Source organism: Marmota flaviventris, chromosome 5, assembly GCF_047511675.1.
Source record: "Marmota flaviventris isolate mMarFla1 chromosome 5, mMarFla1.hap1, whole genome shotgun sequence".
NCBI lineage: Eukaryota > Metazoa > Chordata > Mammalia > Rodentia > Sciuridae > Marmota > Marmota flaviventris.
In genome coordinates, this window is record NC_092502.1 from 13,133,615 (window position 1) to 13,154,544 (window position 20,930).

At 51.4% G+C, this 20,930-nt stretch overlaps 1 protein-coding gene across 1 annotated transcript in view; it reads left to right on the plus strand.

Annotated features, from left to right (window-relative positions):
- The window catches only part of Slit3 (slit guidance ligand 3), a 568,801-nt gene that overhangs the window by 466,535 nt on the left and 81,336 nt on the right, over positions 1-20,930 (plus strand). Inside the window, exons 11-14 of the mRNA XM_027938651.3 lie at positions 4,584-4,655; positions 7,557-7,628; positions 18,194-18,337; positions 19,549-19,712. Of these exons, the coding sequence (XP_027794452.3) occupies positions 4,584-4,655; positions 7,557-7,628; positions 18,194-18,337; positions 19,549-19,712 (452 nt within the window). The remainder of the gene's footprint in view (positions 1-4,583; positions 4,656-7,556; positions 7,629-18,193; positions 18,338-19,548; positions 19,713-20,930) is intronic.

Below are 20,930 nucleotides of genomic sequence, written 5' to 3' on the forward strand. Positions count from 1 at the left end.
TTGGTCTGTGAGTCACTCAGCACTGGACACGCTGAAGAGAGGTGGTAGGATTCAAAAATGCCATCACAGATACCAAGATTCTGGAGGGAGACCCCTTCCCTTTTGCAGGCTGAGAAATGATTTTGTCTGTCCCGGTCATCAGTGGGTTTCATTCCGCTTACCTGCTCTCTCTGCCCCGCCCCCACACACAGGAAGGAGAGAGGACATGTAGATGTACACATGACTCAACCCTGTTTTTCCTTCCACGCCAGATTAATTCTCTGGTTTCTGGAGTGGGAGTGTATACACTAAGGATCTCTGCTGACTCCTTTTACGTTAAAAATAAACATCCCTGTGGAACAGTGGCATTAGTAGCTTTACCCCCAGATCTCAGGAAGCCAACTTCCCATCTCCCTGGAAATCCAAAGCAAACAAGATTTTCTCTTGGTTCAACTCCAGACGTGGAAACCAGCAGAATGAGCCAGCTCTGAGGGCAGCGCCTCCCTCCCAGGGGTAGCATTCCTGCTGGAGAAGCTGGATAAATATCAGCCTTAATATTTAAAACCCGTGGCCATTAATCTCCGGGTGTCCCTGTGCCCCAGCACACTCTCCATACACCCCCCCAATTTTTAAAGCCCAGCTTGATTATGCAGCCAGATAGTAATTTCAGTGAAAAATGACAAGTTCATCACTGCCCCAACCTATATCTCTTGCATGATTTAAGTCACCGCTCTAATTTTTTGTGAAGTCCAGGTAATTTAGAGCTTGGCTGTGTTTTACCATCCTTTCTCCATCCTATTGGAGTTGCCATGATAAGTGCATTCAAAATTCATGAGACCTTCTCAGTCATGACCTGGAAAGTGATTTTAATTTTTGATCATTCTGGTACTGCTGATATTTATTATGATGCCCTCCCTGCCCCCCAAGGGAATTGTAGTAGGGAAAGAGCCCACTAAAACATTTTTGACTAATAGAACTTCAGAAATCCAGACTGAAGTTTAATGGCTTAGGAGAAGCCAGGTCCCAGGTGAGGATGAATTTCAAGTCCCTAAGTATGCATTCCTCCTTGGTGTCCATGACCAATTTATTCGTAATATTTACCAGAAGGAAGTTTCTTCCTCAACTTTCAATGAACCGCATCCTTTTCTAGTCTGTTAACAGCAGATTAACCACAAATGGCTGTGTTCCTACCTATTTATGGTGGTCACCTGGGTATTAAAAAAAAGCATAGCTCAACAGTAGCGCACTTGCCTGGCATGTGTGAGGCACTGGGTTCGATTCTCAGCACCACATATAAATAAATAAAACAAAGGTCTATTAACAGCACACATATATATGTATTTGTGTGTGTGTGTGTTGTTAATAGACCTTTATTTAAAAAATATATTAAAAAAAAAAAAAGAAAGAAAACACTTTCAGGGCCAGGAGCAGTAGTGCACGCCTGGTAATCCCAGGGGCTCAGGAGGCAGAGGCAGGAGGACTGAGTCAAAGCCAGCCTCAGCAATTTAGCAACTCACTAAGCAACTCAGTGAGACCCTGTCTCTAAATAAAATACAAAAGTAGGGCTGGGGATGTGGCTCAGTTTTCAAGTGCACCTGAGTTTAATTCCTGGTACAAAAAAAAAAAAAAACACTTTTAGGAAAAAATAGTATCAAGGTAGAGAAACCATCTGTCTGGAGAGAAGAAGGCACTGGAGACTCAGCACAGGTTTCATAGAGCTGATCCTTGGGAGCCTGACACCTGGGAGCCCAGCCTGTGTCGTTTAGCCTGACTGGTGTGTGGAGAGTTCTCCTCAGCTGCATGCTCTTAAGTGGAACAGTCTTCCATCGGCTTCAGAACTTCTAGTGCTTCACATTTAAGTTCCTGGCTTTAGCCTTGTATGCACTTGAAGTTGCCTTCTTTGTTCCAAACAGTCTGGAAAAGCCACTCCCTCTTGGTCATCCAGTTTATAAGCCCCAGGGGATTAAGGTGGGTCTGAGACTGACCAGAGTCTAAAACCCTGTGGTCTAAAATACGACTTGGGGACCACTGACACAGAAATCTGCTGGAGCTTTGTTGACTATGCAAATTTCTGTCCCCCAAACCTCAGCCTACCACATCAGACTCTCCGCGGGTGCATTTGACTAACACCCTAGTGAGGTTTGCGAACCACTGGACAAGAGTGACCACAGTGCTCAGTCAGTTCTAAGGCACTCGCTGTGGACTGCTTTTTCCCAGCATCCCCAGGCTGCTTACTGACTTGCTAAAATGCTGAGGCTGGCTTTGAACTCTCAGTCCACAGCGAGAGGGCCAAGCCTGGCGGTCAGCAACAGCTGGAACCTTCCCCTGTCTGCCTTCCTGTCCCGAACCAGGCATTCTGCATCCATCATAATGAAATATCAGGAAGGGCCTTGACCTGGGTGTCAGGAGACATGGGACACCCACTGTATACCCTAATGACTGTCAAGTCACTGTGGCTCCAGGCCCTTGACCTCAGGGCTGCTGTTTTCTTCCTGCAGAATTAGGAATTGAGACAGTGCACTGATGCATGGAATCTTAAATCCAACTCATGGAAGCAGAGAGTAGGGTGGTGGGTAAAGGCTTATGGTAGAGGTAGGGTGGGGGTGCTGGGAAAATATTACTCCAATGATGCAAAATTTCAGTTAAACAAGAGGAGAAGTTCAGGAGATCTTTTGTGCAACATGGAGATGATGGTTAATGACCACACGCTTGAGAATTGCTGAGAGTAGATTTTGTCACATGTAAGATATGTATAAGGTGATGCACATAGTTCAAGAGCTTGATTTAGCCATGTTACCGTGAATATATTTTTCAAAACATATTATGCACATAAACATAAACATCCTTTTAAATTTTTTAAGTTGGGGGGAAATGACAAAGTGACTGCTAGAGTCAATTCCCAACTGAACTGTCTCCCTTTTCCATTCCCCATTCTCCAACACCTCCCTGGGGCATCCTACCCCCGCTGCAGGAAGAGTTGGGGCCAAAAATCTAAATGTGGGCAGAGAACAATTTGCTGTCACAGAGCTAAAGCAAAAGACTCCCTAGAGCCGGGACTCCCTCTTGTCTGTGAGAGGTCAGAGTGCCTTGAAGGGACATCCCGTGGTCAGGAAAAGAGTCAGAATAGGCCCTGTTCCTAGTCTGGTGTGAGCAGATCTGCTTGTTTGCCTGCAATGCTTTGCTAGGCAGCCGAGCTGAGGGCGAGCAAGATTAGGATAATCCGGGGAATTTGCTTAAGACCCTTATACAAAAACGGAACGCTGAAGAAAAGCCCCACGTAAGCTGGGGCGTCTGGGTGTGATCTGCGGATTTGTTAGAGGCAATCTCCCCAGCTAAAGGGATAAACGAGGCAGCTGTGCCAGAGAGCTCGCATCCTGTGAAGTACCTTTCAACTTACAGCTTTGGAACAGGGAGGCAGAGAGCAGAGGTCTAGGCAAAGGTGTCCTGCACCCCTTTCTAAGGCTATTAGACGGACTAGGGGAACAGCCTGGGGAGGCTCCCCTGCATGTGCTTCAGAGACTGGGAGGCTGGCCTTGCCAGGGGCAATTGCTTAGAATCTGTTCCGATGTTCTTTATTCTCCATATCTATTTGTCTCCTCCTTGTTGACCCACCAAGACCCCAGCTCTCCCTCAACAAAAGCAAGGTACCATTGATTTATTTTGCTAAAGAAAAAAGAACCAGAGAGGCTTGTTGTTGCAGGAAATTGGAGCATCTCTCCTTCCAGTGACAGGAGCCCAAAGGCCAGCCCTGAGCTAATGACTCTGAGGGAGAGAATTCCCCTCAGTGAAGAGCCATTAGCAAGGACCAGAGACCAGGAGCTCAGAAGTCCCCAGGCAGCTTAAAGCAGGCAGCCTGAGGGCATCTGAGAAGGAGGTGGGGCAGGAGGGCAAGGAGGTTCCTCTGCACCTGAGAGGCCAGGTTAGCCTCCCAGTGGCCCGGTGTTTGGAGAATCCTTCCAACACAGCCACCCACCAGCTCTGGACTAGATCACTTCCGTGTGCTTTCTCCCAAGGGAGGAGCACTCCAGCAACAAACCCCACCTCAAAGGCGTCCACTGAATATCCCATGATGTGCTTATATCAGGGCCTGGAGGACACATGGAACCAGACAGAGGCTTAGGTCCTTCTTCAAAGCCGCCTCTCAGTTAGGGAGGAAAGGTCAGTGGGAGACAAAATGACAAGGTCTTCCTGGGAATTAGCGAGCACATGCCCAGGTGTGAGGCAGGAAGGTGATGCCTGTGGTTGGGGAGGCTGGTTTCTCTTTCATTTGTCACTAATACTTGATAATAAGACCTAAGCCAAAGCTCTAAATGCAGCTTTGCACCAACAAAGTGAGGCCACGCGGTGCCCAGCCGCAGGTTGCAGCAGAGACTCCGAGGGGAGCATTCTGTGGCGAGGGAGACTGGTACAAGGGCAGTGCCTTCCACTGGGCAGGGAAGCAAGTGTTCTTGAGGCGCCTTCTCCTGCACTGTGAATAAATGCATGGCTTCATTGATCAACTGATCCTCACCTTTTGAATGCCCGAGCTGCCCAGTCCGTACGTAGAGGCGGCAGCTCTCACACCTTCAAGCTGCGTTCTCAGACTCTCCCATTAACATTTCCAGAGACATCAGCAAGAATCAGATATCGGACATAGCTCCAGACGCCTTCCAGGGCCTGAAGTCGCTCACATCGCTGTAAGTGGGGCTGGGGGCTGGGGACAGAGGGCAGGGGGCTGGGGACAGAGGGCTGGGGGTGGGGTGGAGGTGGGGGTGGGGACTTATCTTTTCCAGGAGGTATTCACCCAGCTTTATGCTCCCCTACACACTGTGGCAGCCTGGCAAGAGAAACAAATATTTCTTTGAGAGAAATTGATCTTGGGGAATATTTCTACAACTCAAATGCATTATTTTTATTGATTAAGTGCCCGGCGGCTTTCCCAGTTATTGGCTTCTAATTCGAATGCATCTTTGCCCCTGTCCTCGCTCCCCCGCCTACTGACACGCCGCAGCAGGGCTGTCTCTGGGGACAGCAGGAGAGGATGGTGACCGTGTCTGTTACCAAGAACCCCTCGCCTCCAGCCCCTCCCCTTCATGTGGCCCTGCTGAAGGACAGACTCTTCTCCTTCTGCTAATTTGGGTGTTTTTCTCGAACCAACCTGGTGGCTGCTGCTCTGAGATGATGTCCATGCCATCCTACTGCCCATAGGTGTCCATTTTGGAGCCAAAGCCTCACCAGCAAGGGCCATGAGACACACAGGCACGGGAAGGGGATTCCTTTAATGGCTCTCCACAGTGGCTTCCTCAATGGACACTGTTTATATCGTCTGGTGGACTGTTCCCCTGCCTCCCGAAGCCCAGGGCCACAGGGGGCCCCTCAGAAGTAAACGGGCCATGTTCCATCTCTCCGTGCAGCAGTTTGCCTGATTCCCAAGTAAGGAGGTGACCAGCTCACATTCCCCACCTGACCCCATCCCGTTGTGTGGCCTGGGGACAGGGAATCGCTGGGGTGGCTGCTGCTGCCTGTGGAGTAAACTAGCTTCATGTACCAGAACACAACATCTTTCTGGGATTTCAAAGCAGGGCAGTGTGTGGGAACGGTGCCTGTTTGTCGTGCTGAAGACCACAGGGGAGAAGCAAGAGAGGGGCCTGCCACCGTGGTCCTACCCCTACCTTCCCGTCCCCCTTTTCTGCCTTCCCTCAGCTGGGATTTAGGAACCGTCTGAAAACAATTGCCCAACATGAGATGGCACACCACTAAGCCCATGTGACAATGTGTCCTGGGTGTGGTTGGCGCCAAATGGCTCTCACCTCCAATGTAGTCATTCATCCATCCAGCATGTGCCTGCCATGTCCTGAACAGTGACACAGGCACCGAGACGATGGCCTCCTGGAGCCGAGAGTTGAACATCCACATATCCATGCCCAGCTCAGGAGTGGCCACTGTGAAGGGCCAGAGGGCCTCTACCCACCCTGCTCAGACACTGCTTCAGCAGGCATTAACTAGGTCACACCCTGTCCTAGTCTCAACTCTAGGGACCCAGCCGTGAGCAAGTCACCACACCCATGAAGCTTATGTTAATGGGAGGAGGTAAAAAAAAATAAAACAGGATAAAATAATAATAGATATGTTAATAATATAACAGAATAAGGACCAGTGCTGTGAAGAAATAAAATAGGGCAACAGGTTGTAAATAAAAGAAAAACGAAATATTTAGAAGCCCCCAGAGAAAGAGGTTTGAGCTTAGACCAGAAAAGCCAGGCAGGTGCACACACAGGTGCCCCTGAGGTGGCACACAGGCTGGTCCCTTGAAGCACAAGGACAGTGGAAGGACCCACCCCCAAACCCCCAGTCCCACCATCCACCAGCTCTGCCCCATTAGAAGTCCTGACGTCCACCGAGATGAGCAGACAGTGGCATCACTCCATTGGCACAGCGAGCGGTGGGACATTAATATGAATTACAAATGCGAGTCTGAGCCATCATGCTGACTTCTATTTAGTCATTAATTTGTTGAAACATTAATGAAACACACCCGCAGGCTGCTGGGGACACTCGCTCTTTACTCCAGTGGCATCTAGAAATGGGGGGTTTGCTCTAACACTTCCATTTTCCATTTCCTCACCCTAATATTTTGGCTCTTCAAATGAGTGTCACAGCCTGGATTTGTGGTCAGAGTGGAAATTGAATGTTTCCCTCATTCTGTCACCTTGGGGCCCCGTGGGGGTGGGGGGGAGGCTTTTTTAAAAGCAAACAAACCAAACCTTCCTTGGCTCAGTTGCTTGGAGAGTGACAGAGACAAGTCTGGACAGGAGACAGAAAGTCTGTGACCAGGGAAGTGCAGGAGCCAGGAGGGTCTCCTGGGCACCTGTGCTGAGGAGCAACATGACCCAGGCCCAGAGACCCTCTGGGTGCAGCAAGGCAGGAGGTTCCTTCCCCAGGCCTCACAAGGCGCCCATGATGGGGCCTGGGAAGAGGAGACAGCAGCATGAGACCCTGTGGGCCTGACAGAGAAGCAAAGGGTTCTGAGTTACCAGGTTCCTGGATCTCAAGGACTACCTTAGGAGTGGGAAGGAGCAGCTTCCATCGCTGGGAGACAACAAAGCTCCTCCGCTTTTCCTGCCAGCCAGTCCTAGGCCCAGCAGTCCCTGTGCCATCTGGAGATGACCCCAGAGAATTCCTAAAAGGAATTCCTAGGATGCAGTGGAAGATCTAGAGGAAGCAGTCTGTAGGCTGGGCTCAGCCTGACCGGTCCCCCTGGAAGCAGGCTGGCCAGCCTCCCCCACTGCTTGTCTACTGCAGGGCATGAGTCATGTCCGCAGCTCGGGGAGGCACCCCCAACAGGCTGCCTCTGTTGTGAATAATTTGTTGGGCCGGGCTGCCCAGGAGTGAAGTAAGATGGATCCTATCTCTCCTGGCTCCAGGGCGGCCTGCTCTGGGCTGCGTTTGTCCAGCTAATGCCCAGAAGAGATGAGGTGGGTTGGGGAAGGAGGTGACCTGCGATACTATGCCAGAATTGGCCCCACTGATGATGTCCCATAAGAGTAGGTTACGGTGGCCTCACATCATGGTGACAGCTGCCATCTGCTCTCTTCCAGGGTACTCTACGGGAACAAGATCACTGAGATTGCCAAGGGACTCTTTGACGGATTGGTGTCCCTGCAGCTGCTGTGAGTAGGAACCTTGTCACTGTTTGCATCTCTGTTTGTAGGCCACGGCCTGAAAATGGTGAGCCGTGCTCTGGAGAGTTCTTTTGCCTTTGTGCACTGTAAGGAAAGACTCCTGAGCTGCCCGTTCCTCACCTCCATTCCCGCCTTTGGTGAACGGAGAGCCAGGGAGTTGGCAGAGGGATGCTAAGGTCAATGTGCACAAGAGTGACCCAGGCACGAGTTCCTAACCACAAGTTTGGGGCTAGAAAGTAAGAAAGAGTTGGATCTTCCCAGAGGAGTTATCTTGCAAAGGAAGGGTAAGAATTGAGAGAACTAAAACATTCACAGGCCAAATTCTGATATGGAAGCCAAAGCAGAGCTGCTGTAGACATCCTTGGAGAAGGATGGGTGTGGGCTGAAATAATTAGAGAAGAGCATAATCAGTCACCGCTGTGACTATCTGGGTAAGCTATGGCTGAATGGGAAAGAGTTTATTTAATTTAAAGGAAGATTTGTTGCCTTGAATGTTGAACTCTGGATTATTTATTTGCCTTTATTTCATGCTGGTCATCTGAGCTTAAGTGTTTGAAGAAGATAATTGGACTCTGATATGGAGAAGGAAGGAAAGGAATTCAGCTTATATTTTAAGATTTTATGATGAAGGCGCGTCATCTCTGGCTTGTAATTAGATAGATGTTGCATCTACATGTGGTAGTGTGGGTGTGGGACTGTATGGGGTGTGCATATGTGCGCGTATCTGCTCTGTGACTGTCATAATTCCTACTGGTATTGGGAACTGATCTCAAATATCCTGTGAGCAGTGGAGAATACCAAGTCTCAGAGAGGTCAATGGCTCCCCTTTAGTCACACAGCAAAATAGATGTGGAAGAGTAGAATAGAATTTGCATAGCCATGTGGCTCAGAAGCTCCCAGCCTTCCTAATAGCACATGGTGTGTTTGCAGAGTGTGCAGATAGTTAGGTGTGTGTGACTACATCTTCCTTTTATAGTCACAGGCAGTGAGGAAGAGGTCTGAGCCTTCTCTGCCTCCCATGTGCAGTTAAGAGGGGCTGTGGTTTGGGTTTGCAGGCCAGGAGTCAAGCTGGATCTCCGGGTGGGCGGGAGGCAAAGGAGCAAAGGCTTTTCCTCCAGCCTTTCCCATCTTGTACTTTACTGCTTACCCTTCCCATGTCCTTCAAGACTCGGCCCTGGACAGGTCCTCCTACGACAACACAATGATGTGAGTCAGGTTGGGATGAGATGCCCTGCCAGTCTGTGGGCAGCAGATCCATCAAGCTTGTGTGGCAAAGCTGAAAACCAGAGAGGACAGTCTCTCGGCACCTCCTGTCTCATTCCTTATGTCTCTATGTGGGCATTTCTTATTCCAAGGTCCCAGCCTTCAGTGGGCCTTCAAGGCTATTTTTTAGAATGGCAGGCTGGGCTCTGCAGGGAGCTGGGAGTTCCACAGATGGTGTTCTCTGCTCATGGCAAAGAAGCTGTGAGTTATAGCTGCTACCACAAGACTGGCTAACTGCAGCCATCAATGCCCCAGAAGAAGAGTAATAATACACCCGCCTAGAGGTATATATGGGGGTGTACCCCCCAGGCTGGTGTGATGCCCTTTTATCAGGTGTGTGTGTGTGTGTGTGTGTGTAAGGAAACTGCCCTGGCACCCACTAGGAGGCATGGGATGGCCATCAGTGCCCAGCACAGTGAATGGCATGAGTCACAGACTCCATACAGTCATATTTTAAAAGAAAGTCAGTGTGTCTCAGCTCCAAGCTAACATGCCAGTAGGTTTCTAGAACCAGCAGGACTTTGCCTGGGCTGGGCAGTTGGCTCCAGTTGTGTGGCACCATTTTGAGCAGATGGCATTGACTAGCTGGGGGTAAGAACAAAGCATCCTGGTCTCAAGGAGACCAGAAGTTGACACAACTCAGACGGCTTGCTTTCCAGAAAGAACCAGCAGCTGTTGGTTTTGACCTGCTGCTGAGCAGCTGGAGAGCAGGTCCTGATTAGATCTGACTCCAGTTCAGCCAGCGTGATTGGATTTCTCCTGGTAGACCAGAGATGCAATGATAAGGCTCTATAATTCCCTCTCCTTTGACTTGAAGGCTTTTTGTCAGAGGTTTGTCCTTTTTCTTCCCTCTCCACCTCTCAAATGATTGACGGATCACTAAGCGGAGCTGTCTCTGCCACAGAAGTGGTCCTGAACCTTTCCCTTCCGGCACTCACTGTGACGCTAACAAGTAGGCGCATGAGAACTGGTTGTGCTTCCCCCACCCTGCTTCCTCCCCATTTTTCTGGACTTTTCAGCCATTTCTCCCAAAATGCCTAGTCTATCATGTACCCAGCCAGCCCCCTGGGGTGGTTTTCTTGGCCTGTTCCTGTGTACAGGTAGCCAACACTAATAGTAGAATATTCCAGAGTTTCTCAGCAGCTGCAGCAAAGGTATCTATACAAACAAGTTTCCACCAGCCAGGGAATCCAGGAGGTGCCCCTAAACTGATGCCCTGCCTGGAGACCCACAGGACTGCCTCCTTCAGTTTAGTCCCAAGGTCTTAGAGCTCAGAGCAACCTCAGAACTCCAAGCCTCCCAGCTGGCTGGTGCAGAGTCCCTCCCGTGCCTCCTCTGACAAATCCTCCTGTCACCCCTTTGCAGATGGTTTCTGTGATAAGTGCTCACTGCGTATTTGGAAGTTAGAAAGTACTTTCTTACACTAAACCTTTTCCTGGCTTCTGGGAAACTCAAAAGTCTGTCGTCATTGTCTTCAGATGTTTGGAAATAGCCACCATGTCTGCCTGTAATTACTCCTACACATGCTCGTTTCCTGCAGGCATTCACGGTATGAACACGTATCTGTTGTTTATTACCACCAATGTTTATTGACTTTGGGGGATGCAAGATAACCTAGCATCTTCCCCCCTTAAAACAGGCTGCTAGGAAGTGACCTGGGTGCCCATTTGGACAACAGGAAGGACATTTAGAACTGAAACACCCCACGTGGATATGTCCCAACCCACAGTTAGAGCAGCATGGCTCATGGGGCAGTCGCTCCCAACCCCATCTCCTCTGTTCCCTCCCCGCCCCCAGGCTCCTGGGCTCCTGGGACATCTGTGGAGATGGTGGCCTGAGTGGGGGTAAGCTGGCGTGCCCTCGGGTCCCTCGCCTCACAGCTCAGAGGCTAGAACCAGGCCCAAAGCAGGGAAAGTGGTCAGCATGGCACTGAGCTGTCATTCCCGCCTCTGATGGACAGCTGCAAGCTGTGCTGTCACAGCTTTCCCCAGGGAATGCAGAGCGTTCATTCAGTGCCCACTGATTACATGGCGTGCCCAGGGGAGTCACCCACCAGGGCGGAGGGTGGCCACTGAGGTGGAAGCTTTTCCACCTGCCCCAGGAGGTTTGACACTGAACCAGGCTGTCTTTGGGCTGGAACAAATTAAGGCCACCCCACCTGTTGTTCCGTCTTCTTGGAAGGCAGACAAAACCATTTGAGGCTCTTGGAGTTTGCCAAGCAACATGGCAGTTCCAGAGCAGTGAACAAAACCTCACTCCATATAGCTCACTTTCCCCCACCAGCTGTTTCACACGAACCACTCCCTCTTGCTCCCGATCATAGGAGTAGCTATTACTGGATTCCTGATACACTCCAGGACCTGTGCTGGACAATTTCGTGCCCCTCATCTTATTTAATCTTTACAACAATACTAAGAGGAAGGCATTAACAAAAGCCCTATTTTACAGAGGGGGAAACTGAGGGTTCAGTAACCTGGCATGGTCACTCAGCATGGAGGGAGCCAGGACTGGAACCTGGGCAGTCTGACTCTAGAGTCCATACCCTGACCCACAAAACATCCTTCCAGAGACGTCTTCTGACCCAGACATGGGGAGGTATGCAGAGCCAGTTTTGCCAAATGCAGAAAAGGAATTCCCAGCTGGCTCAAGCCCAGAAGAAGCTGCTGCTGAACCATTGATCTGTTCCTCTTATTGTGCCTCAGTTTCTACCCTGGGCTGCTGTCTGTGGGAACCTGACCTGGTCACTGTCATCCTCCTGGGGAGGGGTGTGCCCTGAGCCCCATGGGAGGCAATTGGGGAGCCCTTGTTCATGGAAATGGCTGGGTTGGGATGAGAGAATCCCTCCCCCAGTAGAAACAGACCCACTTGGTGGCGCGTCCCTGAGAAGGGGCTTTTCCCTCTCATGAGCCTGGTGTATTCTAAGGAAAGCCTGGGAGACCTAAAGTCTGTTATGGTCATGTGCCCTCCTATGTCCCTGGAGTAGAAGGAGGTCCTGTTCTTCAGACAGGCCACCGAGTGGCTTTGCTGTTTCCTTCACCTCAGGAATCACCCTGACAACCCACAGCCCATAATAACAGTGCAGCCATCATCAAGACAGAAGGGAGGAGTTATCTCCGCTCCTAAGTGGTACTTGGGGAGCTCCTCCTGTTTCCTCTCATGAGCCGCACGATGTGGTCTAGAGCATCCTTTCACAGCAAGAGAAGGTTCTGGTCAGGGTCAGAGTCATAGATAGGATAACTCCAGACATCTCTGAGTTCCTCCCCATGCCCAGTAAGTCACTAAAGGTGGGAAAACATCCCCATATTAGTAGAAGGATGAGAACAATGTTCTTAGGTCAGAGTGGTCCTTAGTACATTTAACAGATAAAGAAATGTGGGATGGCAGAGGGCTGGTTCTAGAAAACTAGACAAGATGGCCAGGGGGCGGACGCCAGCCCTCCATTATTATGTGCTCTCCCCTCTTGTCTAGTTTTCTAGAACCAAGCCCGCACTGACCCTTCATGCCCATGTGAGATGGTGCAAGAGACACCCAGAGAACTTTCTTCCTAATAACGAAGAGACTTTATAACCTATTCTTTAAACATTATTCTCCCTCTGGAGGAGCCAGAAGGCCATGAGCTTCATTTCTCCATGTACCTGCACCCGGTGTCTATGAGACAGAATCTGACTCCCAGCCTGATTTTAGGAGAAGGAGGTCCACAGAGCTTTCCCCTGGCAGGTGCTTGGGACTGTCTTCCAGGACCCTTCCTGGAATAGCTTTGCCCCTTCTCCTGGATAAGGGCCTCTGTGCTCTTTCTTGGCACCAATTTCCTAAGAAGACTTTGCACTTCGGAGTTTGGAATAAGCTCTTGGCATCTTCAGACAAACACTACATAAAGAGGAAGAGTAACATCAGCAGTGGTTCCACAGACCACAGCATGTGTGAGAATATAAATACCACCCAGAATGACAGCTTTGGGCCACCAACTCCACATGTGGATGGCTGTAGCCGCCAGGGTGATCTTAATGCAATCCATCATTAAAACTGACTCCAGATGTTTGGACTTTTCACACCCTGCAGCCAAGGCCTGTGAGCTCCAGAGGCATCTTCACTGAGGATGGGCTATGAGCAAGCCATCTTCTGCCTTTGTGAAGAGACTTGTCCCAGTGGGCATGTTTTACAGATCTGAATGGACTCATTTCTGCCTGTAGTCCATCTCTCCCTGGGCCCTGAATGAGAAGCTGCCGCTATTCGGCTTTTTCTGACCAATCCCCTAGCAGTCCACTCCCCTAGCAGGACTTGAGTGGTGAGAGCCCTTCCTGGCCCAGACTCCAGGCATTTCCTTGCCTTCTTCATCTCCCACTTTGTGAACCTCTGCAGGTGCCCTGCCCTGCTCTTCCTGAAGGCAATGCTCTCAGCAGCGTGGTTGGTGGGTCAAGGGGCCGTGTGCTAGCACCTTTTGACATGGAGCATATGTGGAAGCCGGAAGTGCTGTGCAAAGAGAGGTGGCCGTGTGGCTCAGAGCGAACCCAGAAATACCTTCAGAAGGGAGACATTGTACTCCGGCTCCCAGCAGCGCTCTTGCACTTCCTATTGGGAGTTGGCCCTTCTTGTTCTGTAAGCTGATGGAGGAGCCACAAAGACATTGTCACCACCTCTGCCCATAACATTAGGTGGCTCCCACCATCCCGTCATGAGAGGGAGGACAGGGTAGCATAATGGTTGGTGTGAAATAGCATGGGTTTCAACCCACCACTTACACATGGGACTCTGCACAGTTACTTAGGCTCTCTGAGTCCTAGAAGTGTCATCTGTCAAATGGAGATAGCACTCAGCACCTAGGGCTGTGGGGGCTTCATGGAATTCATCCAGGGCAGTACCTGACCTTTCAAGTGCTTATCCCGTGCTACCATGCTGGTTAGGCACCCCAGCAGCTCCCTCTTTTTATTTATATGACCTCTGAGGTTCTTTTAGGAGATAGGTCTGGGAACATATGGCCCCAGAAGACAGTAAACTGTGCTTCTGGAGATATCTGCAAGCACAGAACATCCCACACTGACTCACTGGACTCTAGCAGAGCAGGCTGATTGATACCTACAGGTGCCGACATTTCCTGTTGGAATACCAGGAAGCCCCTGGGACAAGGCAAGCTGGACCGTGCCCTTGTGGATGAAGGGTGCTCTGTCTCTGCCTTGTCCTGCTCTCCTGGGCTGCCCAGAGCACACTGAAAACCCAGGGTCTGCTCCCCCACTGGCACTCAGTGATCCTCATGAGTATAAGACACTCGACACAGAGCCTGCTACCGGAGTCAGTGGCAGCTTGGTGACCAACCAATCAGTCAGCTGGACTGATGCCTTTGTACTCCCAAGAGGCAAGCGGAGTCTCCCAGACTGACACACCTTCATCCACCTGAATCATGCCAGGTGCATCCTAAGGGCAGCCAAACAGACGTCCCAGGGACAGGGAACACGGAAAGGAGAACACATGGACGTCAGGCAGTGGATGAGAGATGAGCTTCCACGTCCACCAGGCTGGAGCTTGTCTTACTGCAGGGTGACCTTGATCAAGTCCGTCACCACTCTGACCCCCAGCATCCTCATCAGAAAAATGAAGATAATCATAGTGCTGTCATGAGGGTTAAATAAAACGGCTCACAGAGAGTGCTTTGGAAAATGCGGGACTGCACACAGCCATGTGGGCTCTAGAGATTAGTCTGTGTCATTATCATCGTTTCACACAGAAGTTCCAGCTCTCCTCCTCATGGGGGAGAGCCAGGACAGATGGAGCATTCCAGGGGATCCTAAGCGTCCCAGGCATCCTACTCCAAAGAAGAATCCATCCCGCAGTCAAAGAGGGAGGCCTGGGTTGAGGCCCTAAGAGCTGCTGAATGGTTCAACATTTCCTGGCAAGGTGGCACACCTTTCAAATACAGATGGAGTGTCTCCAGTTCCAAAGGCCAAAATGCTCCAGGATCAGAACCTTTTTGATCGCTGCAATGATACTACAAGTGGAAAATTCCACACCTGATCTCAAGTGATAGGTCACAATCAATGCAGAGGAGCACTAAAAATACTACGCAAAATTACCTTCAGGCTCTGTGGAAAAGGCACACGAGAAACCTCAGTGAGTTTTGCGTTCAGACTTTAGACCCCAAGATGTCTGTTATTATTTATGCAAATATTCCAAAATCTGGAAAAAAATATCTAAGACCCTGAACACTTCTGGTCCCCAGCATTTTGGACAAGGGCTCTACACGCCATGGCTTTTCTGTTTGCTCCGCAGCACGGCGCCTCATAAATCCCCTCCAGCTCTCGTCCATGGGCCAGATAGCTCAGCGCTGGTGGAACCCGCCTGAGATGAGTCACTGCCAGCTTCCTGACACAAGAGAGGGCAGAGGGACAGGCTGTTAGATCTTGCTGATGCTGGGGATCAGCAAGGCTGTCCTCAGCATCTAATTCTCGATAAGCAGCTTAATTTTATCTCTCCTACACCCACGCGTCTCACCGAGGGAGCCAGGCAGCCTGGGAGAGAGTGAGTGACCAGGAGACTGCGCCCTTTTCTGTTTTCTTTCGCTCCCTGCTTTGTGAGCTCTGTACCTTGTCCTTTCTTTGCCTAGAAATTCTGCCAGCCCGGGTCCTTGTGATGTCTTGCATCTTTGAAATGACATCCCGCGTGGGGAGATCTAGGAGCCACAGGGGACAAAGCAGCACAGGGATGAGAGCAGGAAGCCTGGATGGGCCTGAGGGGTGCGGAGGTTGCCAGGGCCAAATGCAGTTTGGGCAGACATCCAGGGCAGGTCTGAGTTGTCACTTCTCTGTCCCTGTGGCCATTCTCCTTGTCCAGGCTCTAACACTCCCCAGGACCAGGTTCCACAGCGGGCTCATGAATCAGTTCTGAGGCCTCAAAACATCATGCTACTCGGGCCAGAAGGTGAAGTCAACTAGTGAAGGGCACCAGTAGGGAGCAGTGGGCACTGTCCGGCAGAGGGCCTGTGTCCCTCCTACAGAGGGTAGCCAGGCACAGCTGCCTCCAGTGGACTCATTGCCAGAGCTTCTGGAAAATTTTTTCAAGAGAAAATAGAAATCCAGTGTGTGTGTGTCTGTGAATGTGTTTTGCTTGAAATTTCCCAACTTTTAAAACACAGGAAAGGTCAAGTTTTACATAGATTTGTTTGCGGCATGTTGCATATGGTGCAAGGAGGACTCTCCCATGCATCGGAGAAGCTGGCCTGGTTTCTTTACTGAGTGGTTCAACACCTCCCGGCAAGGTGATGCACGCAGAAGGCCCTTAGTATTAAGATTTGGAACAAATCATTTACCACCCACTTTTTTTCCCCTTAAACAAAACAAAAAATTGTGTGTGTGAAGAATGCATTCCTGGTGAGTGCTTGGCCCTATGGGGTCTGCTGGATTTTCTCCGTTTCTCTGCTCCACGGAATCCTCCTTCAAATGTCCCCAAGACAGCATGACCTTGACTACGATTCAATACACAAAGCACAGGAAATTCTTGAGGAAGATGCTGCAAAAGGGGAGACAGATGGGCCGGGTGGATGAGGCATTGTAAGAAAAAGAGCGAACCCTCTGGAGACCTGGTTATCATAAACCACAGCCAGCAGGCCGCCCGAAACACCCGTGACCTTGAACAACCCTGGCCACCTCTGAGCTCCAGTTTCCTCACCTGCAACTTGCCCGGGTAGCTCTGCCCATCTGCCCAGGTTACTGGGAGAAGCATGGGGCGTGAGGAGGACAGGGAGACTATTCTGCAAACGTGAGCTTTTCCCACTGCAAGGCAGGAGGACATCTGTGCGGACCCCAGGGACTTTGCCCATTATTAGCCAGATTAAACAGGCAGCTCTTCCACTTGCCACTGTGACAGCTGCCTGCTTCCTGCACAGGGACCCCTGGGAGAGGTGGCTCGGATGGCTTAGCTCCCCGGGGCAGCCCCACCATTGCTGAGGCCCGTCCCCCTGGGTTCTGTTGTCAAGGGACTCCTGAGGCACAACAGCGCATTAGGAATCTCAGGGTCATTCCCCACCAGGGAGGCTCTAAGCCAACCTTGAAAACTGGAATTTTAAAAATTCACCATTTTTGCTCTTGGGTAGCATTCCTCCTCCCTCCCCGCCACTGTCGTTCAAGAGGAAGTGAGAGACGATTTTATACTGACTTCAAGGGCACAACTGGCCAGTCTAGGATGAAGAAGGAAATTCTTAGCACTCCAATTTGGTTGGCTTGCCAGGTGCCTCTGGAATTCTCCTATGGCATCCGCTGCACCAGGGTCTCACCCAGAAGGCAGCTTCCCGTGAGGCTTTGGGGGTGTGGAGGGAAGGATCTGAAGAGAAAAGCAGCACAGTGGGTCCCCAGTTCAGGGAAAGCTGATCCTGGGGAAACCAGTGCCCCTGTGGAGGAGGGACACCCCCAAGGTTGCCTCTGGAGTTGGCAAGTTTCTTGATAAAGAATAAGCCCCAAGAATTAAGGGAGAGATGCAGTGGGGTTCACTGCCATGACGGAGCCGTCAGTCTTATTCTGAAGGCAAATGATAAGCAAGAAAAGAAATCACCCTAAAATCACAAGTCAAGGTGACTCCCGAAGGGCTGTGAGAGGCAGCATCGGGGGGTCCCAGCTGAGATGGTCAGGCCAGCCTCTCTGAGGAGGTGACATTTGAGCTCAAAGGCAGAGGAGGAGGAGAAGCCAGGTTTGCTGAAAGAGGGTCACAGGACCTGAGCTAGATGCTGAGGAGCAGGGAGGAAGCGGGCAGCCGGGGAGCTGAAGGGGGGGCTGGCATGATGTGCACGAGGGCAGGGGTCAGGCCACGCGGGACTGCATGGACCTGTCCTCTGAGTGAGTGAGAGAGAGGCCGTGTGCGTGCCCGTGGCTGCACGTGGCTTCGGGCTTTCTGGTGGGATGACCTGTGACTCTCACCAGATTTCCAGTGGAATCAATGATCCAAAGAACCCTGGCAACTGGAACTTTAAAATAATTGCGCCAAATGATTGTTTTTCTTTTCCTGGAAGCTCGGAATTCTAAAGCAGAAAGTTCAAGGCACAGGTCCCTTTCAGGTCTCCCTGCAGCGAAGGGCAAGTGCCAGGTGGCAGCATGTGACACAGGCTCTGTGGGGAAGCCATGCAAGTGCCCAGGCGTGGTCAGCCAGGGTGGCCAGGCACACCGCCCTCCCTCTCTCCCCCTGGGTGGCTGTAGGAGCTCAAGACTGCAGGGATGAACGATGGCCACTCTGCAGCCTGTCCCCTGCAGGCGCAGCCTGTGCACTGCTGATAATGACTGGGGCTGGCGAATCACGGCCTCTTCTGTTTGCAGCCTCCTCAATGCCAACAAGATCAACTGCCTGCGGGTGAACACCTTCCAGGACCTGCAGAGCCTCACCCTGCTCTCCTTGTACGACAACAAGCTGCAGACCATCAGCAAGGGGCTCTTCGCCCCTCTGCAGTCCATCCAGACACTGTGAGTATGCTGCCAGGTTCTGGCGACCCCAGGCGCCCGGTAGCAGAGAACACCCTGATGAGGCAAACTCACACGCGCAGCATGGCTGGGCTGTCAGTGAGAGTGGAATGATGAGAACCAGGAGCTGGCCATGTGACATTCAGGCGACTCATCACCACAAGGAGCACTTGCCCTGTTTAAAGATGTTTACATCTCACAGCAACCCTAGGGTGTAGATGCTAGTATTATCCTCAGTTTATATGTGAGGAAACAAAGGCACAGAGAGGTTAAGTAATTTACTCAAGGTCACACAGCTAGTTAAAAAGCAGGATTTGAATCCAGGCAGAGAAGCTGAGCACAGCTGCTGTGTTCTGAGCAGGTGTCATCCCTGTTGATGACTCATTTCTGCCTACCAACAGAAACCTGCAAAACTAAGTGTCTCGTAGAGACTCTGGAAACACTTCTTCCTCACTGGGAAGTACATTCTGGGCACCACAGATGGGTATAAATATTGCAAGTGAGTAGATCATATCTGAGTCCAGATCTCAGCCCATGTTTTTAATGGCTCCAGCTTCAGGCTTGGACCCCAGCTCCAGGCCTGCAGTGAGCCTGGGGCTCCTGAAGACCCCACGAGTCACTGGCACACATTATCCTGTAGTCAGAGGCAGAAACGCATCCAGGGCAAGAGCAGCTGCTGTCTGTTGAATACAGAGCGGGTGCCACGCTCTGCGTCCAGCGCTCTGCAGAGCTTCTCTCCCTGCGCCAGGGGAGGCCAGACCCCGGCGCTCCGTGATGATAAGGATAATAACAATACCCGCTGCTGTATCTGGAACACCCACCATATGCCAGTCGCCACGCCAGCTGCTTTACGAGCCTGGTGTCCCCAAGCTTGGAGAAATAAAATGCATTCTGCCCGGGTGTAGAGTCTAAAGCTTGCAACTTGCTTGCCCGCCTGAGTTGGCGTGGGTGAGAGTAGAGATGCGCAGTGGCAGGTCCTGCCCCCAAGCAGGGAGAGCTGGGGGTTGGTTCCCCAGACCAGATGCTAGCTGCATCTGTGCCTGTCCTGGCAGCCAGCCAGCCTCAGGCCCTCTCTTTGAGTCCTGTCTGAAAGCAGCACCCCCAGGCCTCCTGGGGCCACGAGGGACAGGGTCCTGCACCGATTGCCAGGCAGGGTGGTGGTGGAGCGAGGCGCCACAGGTCACTCCTGATTAACAGCCCTGTCCCTCTTGCAGCCACTTAGCCCAAAACCCGTTTGTGTGCGACTGCCACTTGAAGTGGCTGGCTGACTACCTCCAGGACAACCCCATCGAGACAAGTGGGGCGCGCTGCAGCAGCCCACGCCGGCTGGCCAACAAGCGCATCAGCCAGATCAAGAGCAAGAAGTTCCGCTGCTCAGGTAATCAGGTTACGGGGGCTGGGCCCTACTTTCTGACTCAGAACACAGCAGCCCCTGAGAGGCCGGTAATCCAATCTAGAGGACAGCGAGCCCGTAATGGCTCCTGGGGAGCATCTTTGCAAATTAAATTGGGGAAATTCAGTTAGCCCACAGAAAACCAATTACCTTATGGATTTAAAATAAAACACACACACACACACACACACAATCAAAGCATAGGGGAGGGGAGGGGGAGGCGGCTTCAGGGGAGACAGAACCCAGGCGGCCTCGGAGCCCCAGAGCTAGGTAAAGCCAGAGACAGGACAGCCTCTGCACACGTGTCCTTGACAGGAGGGTAACGTTGGATTTTCAGCTTCCAAAGCCTGCTTCCCTAATGGCAGACAGAGAAATAAATGTAGCCCAGGCCAGGCGGCAGGCTCTCTGTAATCCAAGTCCCCTGGAAGACGGACTTTGGTATAGCCCTGGGGCTGAGCGCATTACGGGTTTCAAAAACAGGTTCACTATCCATTCCAAGCTGCACCCTGATGTCGGAGAGGACGGCAGAGACTGGGAAGAAGCACGGCCTTGCTCTCGTGCCAAGTGCTCTAGAAACATTTCTCCCCACTGCACCCAGGAAGGACAGGGACAAATGACAAGGGGAGTCTTAGCCAGTCTTGGAAAGAGAAGTAGCTCTCCTTGACCGAGAACTAGAGGAGCAGGCAGTTAAAATGACTGGCATCCATGTTCTTTTCTACTGGAAAAGATCACTGCCCAGCCTCTGCTCCTGGGGTAGGTGACTGTCAGTCGAGGGACAGAGGCGGGTGGTGCACACAGGCTGGCCTCAGCCAGGGTCCTGCTTCTCCCCCTGCCCTGAGCATCTTCTGGTAATCAGGGAGGGTGCCATCGAGGGAACTGGTCAACAGAGAAGACCAGCAGGCAGCACCACGTTCTTGTTCTCTGAGTCAAGTTCTGTGATCCCAGTCTCCAGGGTGAACTGGAGCTCTTTGATTTTACTTTTCTTGGGAGAATCAAATGCCTCAAGAGGGCCTAGAGGCCACAGGGACGTGGTGGCAGTGTGAAGAGTTGGTACCAACGGGCCTTCCTCAGAATAATGATGTAAATTACCAGATGGACCCTCCATCTCTGAGGAGCACCATGTTGGATGCTTCCAGTTGATTGGCTCCTTCCGATAGTCCTGTGAGGGCAGTAGGCGGGTCCCTGTGCCAGGGCAGAGGAGTC